The sequence below is a fragment of the Danio rerio genome, chromosome 19 (assembly GCF_052040795.2).
Source record: "Danio rerio strain M-AB ecotype USA chromosome 19, GRCz13ab, whole genome shotgun sequence".
Taxonomy (NCBI): Eukaryota; Metazoa; Chordata; class Actinopteri; order Cypriniformes; family Danionidae; genus Danio; species Danio rerio.
Window position 1 is genome coordinate 25,660,352 of NC_141039.2, and position 11,914 is coordinate 25,672,265.

The following is an 11,914-nucleotide window of genomic DNA, read 5'->3' on the forward strand; positions in this document are numbered from 1 at the left end:
GCTGGACCCCCAAACATGCAATGCAGTGATCGTGTCCATCATCCGGAGCCAGGAAACCCCCGCATCCAGAAACGCACAGTCGGAGCGCCATCCTGAAAAGGACGTGCTGCACGACTGTGTTGCTCTTTTAGGAAAGTTGCAACTATACGCACCGCTCTGGAGGACCGGACCCAAAGAACCGCAGGCAAGGGAGTAACCCAGCTCGACCGTCTGCCACCGCGAAGACCTACTCTGGACCGGGAGACACACTCGTTCGCTCTGAAGTGCTGATCAGCAAGAGGAACCCTCATCGACTCACTCAGAAAGGATCTGAAGCGAAAAGGATGGCGTCTGCTGGCTTCAGGTGTGCTTATATGCTGAGATAATTGCAGATGTCGCACACCTGCGCAAGCTTACGCTGCCAATTAATTTCATTCATTGGCCCGTTCAATACTCTCCAGACAAGCGGCTTCTGATCCGAATCCTCCCAATGCGTGGATTTTACAAATCAAATCCACTTATAGTGCTGAAGTTCCCCCCGAAGGGGAACTACTTTTTTCCTCTTTGAAAGAATATACATTTAATTTTTTTTTGAAAGATTTATGAGCAATTCCAGCTTTATGGATGTGACATTTGCAGTAAAAACTTAAAACATAAATTCACAAAGAAAGTATATGTTAACATTACATTAAAACATCTGTTTACATTTTCCAGAACATCTGACCACAGAGTTAAGGGATCAGAAAAATATCAATCTGTAGACATTTTTTGTACTTTAAATGAGGGAAATAAACATGCGTTATGGATGTGACCAAAAAAGTCAGCAAGTTTACCGTATGCAACATACTTTGTAGAAATTCTGTGAATTTAATTGCACAACCCAAAAGAAATAATGCTGATCAACAGAGTTTTTAAGAGTGGAATGTCTATAAAACAAACCATCATTATACAGTTACTTGCCTAATTAATTACCCTAACCTGCCTACTTAACGTAATTAATTGTCTGTGTGTATGTATACGTAAATGTATATGTATGTATGTATGTGTGCGTGTGTGTGTGTATATAAATATATATATATATATATATATATATATATATATATATATATATATATATATATATATATATATATATATATATAAATATATATATATATAAGGGATGTGTGGAGCAGCCAGTATTTGTATCTGTATTTGTATTTGTTGAGGGGGGGAAAAGTATTTGTATTCGAGTAACATTCAAAATGGCACAAAAATATATTTTTTTTCTATTACACTTCTAATTTACGTTATAGTGAAAGTATTGTTTAATTATACCCATTATATAAATTATAGATATGCAATATTGGTTGTTGTTTTTGAACATGTGACAAGGAATGTCATTGAAAAGAAAATAACATAGAAGCCATTATCTCATCCATGGTTAAACCAACAACTAATAAAATCCCATTGTGAATATTATGAACCCCACCACCACCGTTATTGTTGAAGGACACTGAATAGACAGAATAAAAACAAATAATACTTCAAAAAACTGTTCTTCTTCTGAAAGAACTTTTTTCCAATGGACAGAATTCCAAAAACTAAAATTAACTAAATAAATCTAAATAAAACCCTGCCTGGGAGATCTGGCAGAACAAAAGTATGCTATATAATACTAAAAGATACAGCCCTGCTATTATCATCTGCCTGCCACAAAACAGACACAAAGTTTTTGTTTTTTTTCTTTTTTTATGTTTGAAACTGACTTGCTGGGGCAGAATGTGGCTGTGTTGATGGTTTGGTGCTTGTGGAGGATTTAGCAGAACATAGCTGTGCTGATTGAGGGGATTGATGCTTATGGGGGGTTCACAGACAGTATCAGGGGAGGATGCTTTTAGTGCATGTGATAATACATTACATAGAGGGTTGCGCGGTGGCACAGTGAGTAGCACTGTCGCCTGACAGCAAGAAGGTTGCTGGTTGGAGCCTCGACTTGGTTCTCCCCATGTTGGCGTGGGTTTCCTCCGTGTGCTCCGGTTTCCACCACAGTCCAAACACATGCAATACAGGTGAATTGGGTAAGCTAAATTGTCCCTATTGTATGTGTGTGAAAGAGTGTGTATGGATGTTTCCCAGTGCTGGGTAGCAGCTGGAAGGGCAGCCACTGCGTAAAACATATGCTGGATAAATTGGTGGTTCATTCCACCGTGGCAACCCCAAATTGATAAAGGGACTAAGCCGAAAAGAAAATGAATGATTATGCATAGAAGATGTTGACAGATGTTTAATATCTCTGCCTCTGCTGATTTCACTTTTGCACACATTATACAGTATCACTTTGTTTTATCTGCAGCACCACTGACTGTAAAATGCTTCCACAAAGAACATGAAGTTTCACTCTTTTTCATGGTGCCCAAATGTATTTGAGGAGTTTCAAGTTAATAAAAAGTGACGGGAAGCTATGCTAAGGTTAACTAGCCTAAAGCATATATCTTGCTGTCTGCAAACGACAGTAATTTAGACGTACCATATAACTCCCATAAGTGCATACTATTCGACACAACTGCACAAGCATCGTTTTAACCTTTATAAACGAACGTTAACGTTACTCAGTCAACAATTTATTGTCTAAGTTACCGCGCTAACAGAGCTAACGTTGCGTATACAGAGAGCACCCGGTTGCAAACTTCAAAAATGCAGCGTAATGGAATATCCCGATCAAACTCCGCTACAAGTTTATAAACTGCATCTGGAACCCAATTAAGGTACAAAAATCTATTTAACAAAAATAGTGATGCAGTGAAGTATTTTTTTCGCTCAGCCGAGCCTTCTTTGTATGTTGCTGTGGAGAAGATTGTGCCAGACACCTTTTACCTCCGCCCCGCCCTCCAACTTCTGACTGAGCGTCTCTCTCTCTCTCTCTCTCTCTCTCTCTCACTCTCTCACTCACTCACTCACGCGGGCATGCACTGTGGTCTCATGAGGAAACGCTGCTTTTTGATATAATGTTTTTCTTGCTCCCAAATACAAATAATTTTTCAAGTATTTGTTCGAAATAAGTATTCGTAAAAACCCGCTATTCGTGCCTTTCCGAATACCGTATATGGGTTCGGCTCCACCCTTAATATATATATATATATATATATATATATATATATATATATATATATATATATATATATAAATAGATTGTGTGGCTTGTTTCATATGCAAACAAGTATCGGCATCTGAAAAGGTGTGAACCAAATGTGTGCAGGATATTAAGAGTTGTAAGCCAAATAAACCATTTGGTTAATCTCCGGGGAGGTTATATCCTTTGTTATAAAGTACTGTCTCATAGAGCTCAATATTTCCACTGACTGTAAAATCTACACTGGACCTCAAGCAGCTTGGATTATGTGCCTCTCCTCACTTCTAAAGGAAATATCAAGTTTAAAAAAGGACTTTGGCAAACTGACTAAGAGTTTTTATGAGCAGTCTTTTGTCCTCTTTTGCTTCCATATGCTGACCAGCTTCATCGAGGATTTGACACCTGTCCACACTGTCAGAAGGACAATATTACTGTGCTCGATTGGCCAGCAAACTCTGGCCTATGGAAAGAGAACCTATGAGGTATTATGAAGAGGAAGTTGTGAGTCACTAAACCAAACAACGCTGAAGAGCTAAAAGCCATTTTTCAGAGCAACATGGACTTCACATCTCAGCAGTGCCACAGACTGATCCACTCCATCCCACGTCACATTGCTAAAGTAATTCATGAAAAAAATTGCCCCGACCAACCATTGAGTGCTGTACATGTTATTAATTTACAGTAGTCAAACATTTCTATGTTAAAAATCTTATTTTTAATTGGTCCTAAGTAATATTCTATATTTGGGGTTTTCATTAGCTGTAAGCCATAATCATCAAAAGTAAATCAAACAAACACAAATATATTAGTCTGTGTAATGAATCTATTCTATATATGAGTTTCACTATTTAAATTGAATTACAGAAATAAATTACATGGCTTTTACATGGCATCTAAATTTATCGAGATGTACTTTCTATTTGAGTATCTCCCATTAGGCAGTTGTGCCTACAATGACTTTGAAGCATCTGCTGCCAGTGTGAACATCTCCACCGATTACTAAAGTCATGATGGCTGCACCACAAGATACATACACGAAGCAACTCTTTCTTAAATATTTCTCAAAAATTGGAATATTGTAATTTATTGAAAAGGAATAGACAGTTTGTTATGTACCAATACATCTTCCCAAAATTGCCAGAAGAGCTTGTGTGAAGTTGCTCCTTAAACTTCATAAATGTATTATATGTTGTAAGGAATTTACCATTAAATAGCTTTTTTTAAATATGGACTATTCTTGTGTTATTTAAAGTCCATTCATTAAATGAACCGATTCGTAAATAAAGTTTATCATTTTATATATTGGTCACATATCTAAACACATTTTCCCTACTAAGCATCTATTTTGTAGTTACACTTTGAAGGCTTACCTTTGCATGAACTCTAGAGTTGCACCAACTTCCAATGGATAACTGATGTTGAGACAGTAGTAGGTCACAAACATCATCAGAAGGGCATCACCACAATTTGTGACACCATCGTTCACAATGGTCTGATCCACAGCAATCATAAAGCAGCCAGCTGTCAGGGGAGAATTCCCTACATTACACAACACACACATTAGTCAAATTTTAAAATGTTAACAGTGCTTACATGGCTATTTCTCCTTTTTAGTTAATTACCCTGATGAAGAAATAATAGTAAAAAATATTTTTTTATGGTTTACTAGAAACCCCAGCAAGAAATAATTGATCTGTTCATTAAAAAAAACTTTACTTAAATGGGAGTGAATAATAATCATACCCAAACAACGATGCAAGGTGTACTGGGCAGTTGATCAACTTCAAATGGCAGACTTGTCTCATCAACTATCATGAACATCTTGGACTCTTCTTCATTAATATATTTCAGAAGCAGCATCACACATCCAGGAAGATCAGAATCTACTTGCTTTGCTTTGGCAATTTCCATGCCTGCTAAGACGTCCTCGATTTTGCTCTTTTTCTCATTGGACGTTAGGTATGAAATGACTCTCTTACATTTACTTGAAACAGCTTCTCTATCAACATCCAGTCCTGTTAGCTCTTTGAAGTGAATAATTAATCCACACATCTCGAACAGATATGGCCACTCTTCTACCAGAAGAGGTGTATCCATTCCACTTATTATGTTCCTTCTCTGATTGTAGAAAGTATTCATCATTTTTTTTCAATATCTTTGGTGTTCTTGCATTTGTTTTTGTGCATTGTCTTTAATTCTTCTTGTATGCATTTTTGAGATTCCTCAGTTTCACCATCTGGCAGCTGCTTTGGTTGCCAATTTATACAGCCGTATGTGTCTACTCTCTTAATCTTGAAAGGTGTGTCATCTCCCTCACTTGGACTGGATGTCTGTCTTTTCAGGTAAAGTGAGATTTTGCCCCTTTTCATGTTATCAACTCTACTCTGCAGCTGTTTGGTAAGGGAGTCATAACCGCTACCTACAACTTGATCTTCAATAACATATTTGAACGATTGAGGATACATTGCAACAATTTTCCTCGCTATTTCACTGAGATGTTTCTTTCCTGGTGTAGGGCAGATGGTCAGGATCTCACTTACCATCAGCCGAATTAGTTCACGTCTTTCACGTCCAGTTGGCCTCTCTTTGTTTTCCAGCTTTCTAGTAATTTCTGATGGAATTTTACTCCAGGGTATTTCGAAACTAAAGTGCCAGTTGTTGTCCACTGGAGTATGTCTGTAAGAAGCTGAGGCTTCACTTGATGATGTGGATTGAGGAAAGTTGGAAATATCCACACAGTCTGGAGTGAGCACAAAAAGTATTTGAAAACAGCTCATTACATTTCAAAATAAACTAAAACAGACAAAATTGGACTCAATTTAAGCTTATTTACCTCTAATGCCCATAAGTCAATATTGTTTAGTTCACAATTAAAGTATTATTTCTCCTCCCAAACCAAAAAATTATAATTTACACCCCTCATTATCCAAGTTGTTCATTTCAGTTCATAATTTTTTGTTTGTTTTTATAAACATTTAAAGATTGTTCTCCATATAGTTGATTCAATTGTAACCACACTTCTGTAATTTTACATTCCAAAATGCTTAGGAGCTCTAAATGATACCAGCCATAGAAAATCTAATTAACAAAAAAATAAATAAATTTGGACTATACATTTTTTTGTGCACAACGCCTCAAATCGACTCTTGCGCCAAGCTGAAACTACTAAAAGACTACTGCGCCGCGCCTTGCGCCACATTGCGCCGGGTGTATGATAGGGCCCCATGTCATGTAACTTAACCAAAGCACATCATTGGCCACACTAAGGTCTTCTCTTTCCAACTAAAACAATTCAATGTTGGTCTTAAAGAAACAGTGACAGGGGAATGAACACAAATATCATGTTGCCATATGGCAACACCATGCGGTAGAGGGTTAAGTGTGCGAAAAGCCTAGAAGCTGTCTGATGTTTGAATGCTTGAGATATTGAGATATCATTCAGAATGTCTCAACACACACACGCACGCATATATACACACACACACAGAAATTTTTTTAGTTTATTTCTTTAGTTAATCAGGTTATAACGCCTATATATATGACAAAGTTAATGATGTTACGTAAGAGTGTGATTGTTGATGTTTTGAGATTGTAAGCAGCATGCCCGACAAACTCTGTCCACTTTATTTTAGTTGAATCCCGTTGGTCCCGCGACACAGTCTTACATCTGTTAATTGTGTCTTGGATTTTAAAACTCGAAAAGGTCAACTCTGGGTCATTCTCAGCGCTGGGTAAATCTAGCTTTTTCTTTCACACTGCTTATAATTTACTAGGTAATCCAGGGTTAAGAAAAGTGTGGAAAAAATCCTAATTTTTAAAAAAAATTCAAGTAATAAAACTGAGTCTTGAGGGAAAACCGATCAAAGGTTAAAGGTCATTTAGGCCTTATGCGGTTTCAACACTTGTTCTGGAATGAACCAATTTTCTTTGCTTTTCCAGCAGAATGGCTAGTGTCTGTCCTCTAGTGGCCTCTGACTGATACTGTCTGAACTTACGTTTTTATTCAATCTTATAGATGTGGAAATGTCAGACCAGTAGATCTTGACTTTACAGGAACTTTTTTTTGGTCCCCGAGAGGAAAATGACCCCGAAGTTATTGTAGAAGAATAAAAAATACAGTCTGTACAGTATAAACATCATTACTTATATATCTTCTTAAAGAGATATGTTCAAGCCTCTGTGTGTGTATGTGTGTGTGTGTGAGAAAGAGTGTCTGCACAGTCCTCTACCCACTTTTTACTACATTGTGCTGTATTACTAAATTTGTTCACAATTTCCCGAAACCTTGCTCAGTTACAGTCACATCAGTTTATAAGTGTGTGTGTGAGTGTGTATGTGTTTAGTTGTCCTGGTACTTAAGTGTTCAAGTAATTTGTTTAAGTGTTTCATTCACTGCTGTCTGCTTTTTCAGCATCTTGGCTGATTTGATGTATTTTTGATGAAAACAGGACTGGTGCGACAAATATATTTTATTCATGTTTTTATTTACAAATGTTTTCATTGTTGGGGCTGTGCCCTTTTCTCCGGATCTTTTGTGTCTTTTCCAGGATCATTTCTTGAGGCCTGATCTTTTTTTTCTGGATCTTCTGTTGTTGCTGTGACCTTTTTTCTGGGATTCTTTGTTGCTGCTGTGTCCTTTTTTAAGCTCTACTGTTGAATCTGTACTTTTTTAGCGTCGGGAACTGTGGTGCTCAGTGGTGTAAACAATTTTTCCCATCCATTTGCACTACATTCCTTATTGCTTATTCCTTGACCTGAAACATTCAGACACACACCAAATCAAGGTTATTGATTCAGATTCGTCACAATAAACAAAAACCATAAAATGTACAAAAAAAAAAAACATTTTTTAAATGAAAGGAGAATCTATTTTCCAAATCATTAGAAGCTGATCTACAGTTCAGTACCTTAAACCATTCATGGAGAATGATTTCTTCCAGAGAAATCCGCTGGCTTGGGTTTTCCTGCAGGAGAGCTTGAATCAAGTCACAGCATTCTGTGCAGAACGATGGTGGGAAGAAGTGAGAGAAACACATTATCAACTTCAACTTTACATCTCCTGTCATTTTATTCATCTATAAGATCTGACTCTACTCTCCTTTAGAATCAGAACATTGTCACCATTATCCAATATCCAACTCTTAGTTTTAATCCATCATTTTGTATGATTTAAACTACAACTGCTCATCTATGATGTGATGAATGACGTCTTACCTTCTGACAATCCAGGCTCAGTCCAGTTTCCATCATCGATCCTCTGCGTGTCCGTGACTTCAGGAAATCGTTGACACAGCAGCAGGAACAACAGAACTCCTAAAGACCATACAGTGGATGGTTCTGCATGGTATTCGTCGTCTAGGTGGTACTCTGGTGGGAAGTACTCCTTTGTGCCTGAAGGAACAAGATTTGGTCTCAGCATGAAACATCTAAAGCATGTTTTCTCTGTAACATAAAAATACATGATTGGTCAAATTGACAGTCCAGACTACAGGTGTTAAGTTTAATACATACCACAGAAACTGTCATAGCCAGATTCCTGGAGAAGAGCCCCACAGCCAAAGTCAATTAGCTTGACCTCAAGCGTGTCCGTGTTGACCAGCAGGTTCTCCAGCTTTATGTCTCGGTGAAATACCCCACGTCTGCAGCACATGAGACCGGCCGTTGTTGCCTGCTCCATGATTTTTTGAGCCTGGCGTTCAGTGATGGAGCCGAGAGACATTATGAAGTCCAACAGATCTACACATGGTGAAGGTCGTTCCAGGATCATGATGTAACAATCCTGCTGGTCCTGCCAGTCCAGAAGCTCAATGATCTCTGGAACCTTGCCGCCTCTATGAGCCAGTATCAACAGGCCGATCTCTAAAGGAAGGGGCTCAGGATAACCAGCCTAGAAGAAAGATTAGTTAGGCGGTGTTGCTTCCCCAAATATACTGTTGTCAGTGCCTTTACATGTTTACTTACGATGTTGATGTATTTCATGTTCGATGGCTTTCTGACTATTTTTACTGCCACCTGTTCAACAAAACAACACTTCTGTTATAATCACATCAAATGCACTAAAAAGTGAACATAATATATGTTAAAGGGGTTGTTCACCTCAAGGCCATCCTCCAAGCGCTTTCCTTCATAGACGCTGCCAATTCCTCCCTCTCCAATCTCCTTGCCGAGTTCATACCGGTCCAGAATGTCACCTGTTAAAAGATGAATAATTGCAGCTGATGTGAAATGTCAAGCACTGACAGACACGTGTGTAATATTTGAGGTGGAATAGACTTATGCCTATATTCAATAATTCAATACATCGTGAAAATGAACCTGCCCAATACTGATATGGTGGACACTTCAAATTACAGCAAACAGTGATTGAAACTTTTAGAGTGCTTTTAAAAAATATATTTATATTTACAGAACTTAATGTAATGTACTCTACTTCATACTGAAGAGGATCATGAGAGAAGGCCACACATTCTCAAATGACCACTAGATTTACCTTCAGAACTCTTCTTGTGGATCTGAACAGGAGTCTGGTCCTCCTGACTAGAGCTGCTGCTGGACTTCTGGACTTTACAGGAGAGCAGCTTTTCAGGACTGTCAGTCCTTCTCCTCTTTCTCTCATTTTCCTCAGCAACATCAGTGGACTGAAGGCTGGTGATGGATATCGGAGGTGTTTGAGGATGGAAATCGTTCACATGAGAGCTGTGACAACTTCGTTTTCTCTTTTGGCCACTGAGAAAAGTCATCCACTGGTTGTCATCTGTATTTAGAGATGTAAGACATGCATTAATGATAATGATAATGGCTTATAAAATTGATTTGTATTTTGATGTAAAGTGTAAAGACACACTTCATCTTAGAGATCAGAAACAGTCATGAATTGGGTTTCTTATAGTGAATGCTCATAATTTGCCCTCAACAAATCTGAATCATACACATTTTATGCCCATTATTGAGTCCATTGAATATTGATATTTATACCATTTTTATATTTCATTGATATTATTAATAATCTGCAATTATTTAAATGATTTATGTACAATACAGATTGTTGTAAAGATTTCTCTTTTAGTGGATAAAATATGAGAAACTTTGATTACCAAACAATTGGTTCTACTTAGATTTGTGTTAAAAACCTAAAACAAGTTAAAAAGTTATTTTTTTTATTGTATGTGTTCGGTTTTTAGTTACTTTACTCTCAAAATCATTCCTCATAAATCTGCAGACTTTTTAAACAAAATTCTCATCAGAAATAGCAAAACATGTCCACAGAATCTGTCTGGGCCGATATGTACATGTACAGAGATCTAGTAAACACAAAGCATGGTCAGATTGACAAACAGTGACTGGATTTACCCTCAGCGTAAAGGGAGAGCGGCTTTTCAAAACTCTCCCACCTCCTCTTCTTTCTCACTTGTATGTCAATCTCCTCACCAACACCAACAGGTGAAAGGTTCTCAGCCACATTGGTGCTGGATGTTGGAGGTGTACGAGTATGTAAATCATACACCTGAGTTCCTTGAGAACAACGCTTTCTTTTCAATGCCATAATAACAGAATTCACTGGGAACACTACTATTACCAACTGCAATGAGAAGACGCAATGAGGAGATTCTGAACTGTCTTCTACTTTTAATGCTGCGTTCTTCTGTTTCTATGACAGCGCATTCCAGAACACTTGTTTACATTCAAAATCCCAACACCATATTGGACAAGCTATCTAAACTAGAAATATAATAGACAGACAGGCAGATACAAGCTATAATCTTTAATCTTTCACTTCTCAATAATAAGGAAAAGTATTTTCACCACAAATATCTACATAAATACAAGAAATAAACTTGTAAATACAACACCAACTGATTCTGAAACATTATTGTCCAGGAACTAAATAAAACACTGTCATTTTAAGATTAGATAATCTCAAGTAATTTTGATTTAACTGAAGAAAATAATAATGAATGTTGTAATTGCTAACAGAACAAACTCAAAATAACATTATTAGGCCTACATTTAGTCATGTGACATATGTGTAAAGTAAAACATAAAACTAAGACTAACATTATTATCCAGTAACAAAATGAAACAAAGTAATTTAAAGCTTAATTATATACAGTAGATTTTAGCTGAAAATAAGTTAGATTTATATTTATATATGAGCAATTCCAGTGTTATGGATGTGACATTTGTAGCAAAAACTCAAAACATAAATTCACATAAAAAATATTTGTTTAACACTGTATTAAACTGTTTATATTTTCCAGAACAACTGACCACAGAGTTATGGGATCAGAAAAATATCGTTCTGTATAAGTTTTGAACTTTAAATGAAAATACTTTGTAGAAATTCTTTGAATTAAACCGCACGACCTAAAATAAGTAATGATCATCAAAATGATAAGAGTTGGCTCTCTATAATACAAAAATGATTGATTTTATTTTATGTAATATTTTTGCCTTTATGAGGAAAAAGTGTCGTTATGGATGTGACCAATGTGGAATTGCCACTTGTGTGACTTTGGTAAATCAAATATAATTGTTTGAAAAAGTTGACAGAGACATTTTTACTTAAAAATACTTGCTAAAAATACTTTTACTTAAAATACTTGCTTAAAAAAAAAAAAAGAAACGGGTTCTGTATTTTGGTGAAAACTTATTTTTTTCATGGCAAGGTTGACATTTGCATGGAATTGCTAAGATATGTTATATGTATAAGCATTAAGACTATATTTAGAGTCATCTTTGTTGGAGAGAAGAATTTATATCAATCAAGTAACGTTTATATGTGAATTATGTATAGCTATCACTATTTTCTATTATTGTGGGAAA

At 36.7% G+C, this 11,914-nt stretch overlaps 1 protein-coding gene and 1 pseudogene across 3 annotated transcripts; both read right to left on the reverse strand.

Moving 5' to 3' along the window:
• Positions 1-4,828: 4,828 nt before the first annotated feature.
• LOC147832562 (uncharacterized) lies at positions 4,829-5,680 on the reverse strand (annotated as a pseudogene).
• A 1,874-nt stretch (positions 5,681-7,554) lies between these two features.
• Positions 7,555-11,691, reverse strand: LOC141379079 (serine/threonine-protein kinase pim-2-like). Of its 3 annotated transcripts, none has more exons than XM_087295698.1 (8): positions 10,442-11,691; positions 9,582-9,845; positions 9,188-9,282; positions 9,053-9,103; positions 8,603-8,978; positions 8,306-8,482; positions 7,999-8,087; positions 7,555-7,845 (listed from the first exon to the last, which is right to left on the reverse strand). In XM_087295698.1, exons 1-8 carry the CDS (start codon positions 10,632-10,634, stop codon positions 7,834-7,836), a joined length of 1,257 nt encoding a protein of 418 aa, XP_087151824.1. In that variant the 5' UTR covers positions 10,635-11,691; the 3' UTR covers positions 7,555-7,833. The 3 variants fall into 3 exon arrangements, with proteins under 3 accessions (XP_087151824.1, XP_087151823.1, XP_087151825.1); XM_087295697.1 differs by having other exon boundaries at positions 8,306-8,533; XM_087295699.1 differs by lacking the exons at positions 7,555-7,845; positions 7,999-8,087 and having other exon boundaries at positions 8,144-8,482.
• Between the last annotated feature and the right edge of the window lie 223 nt (positions 11,692-11,914).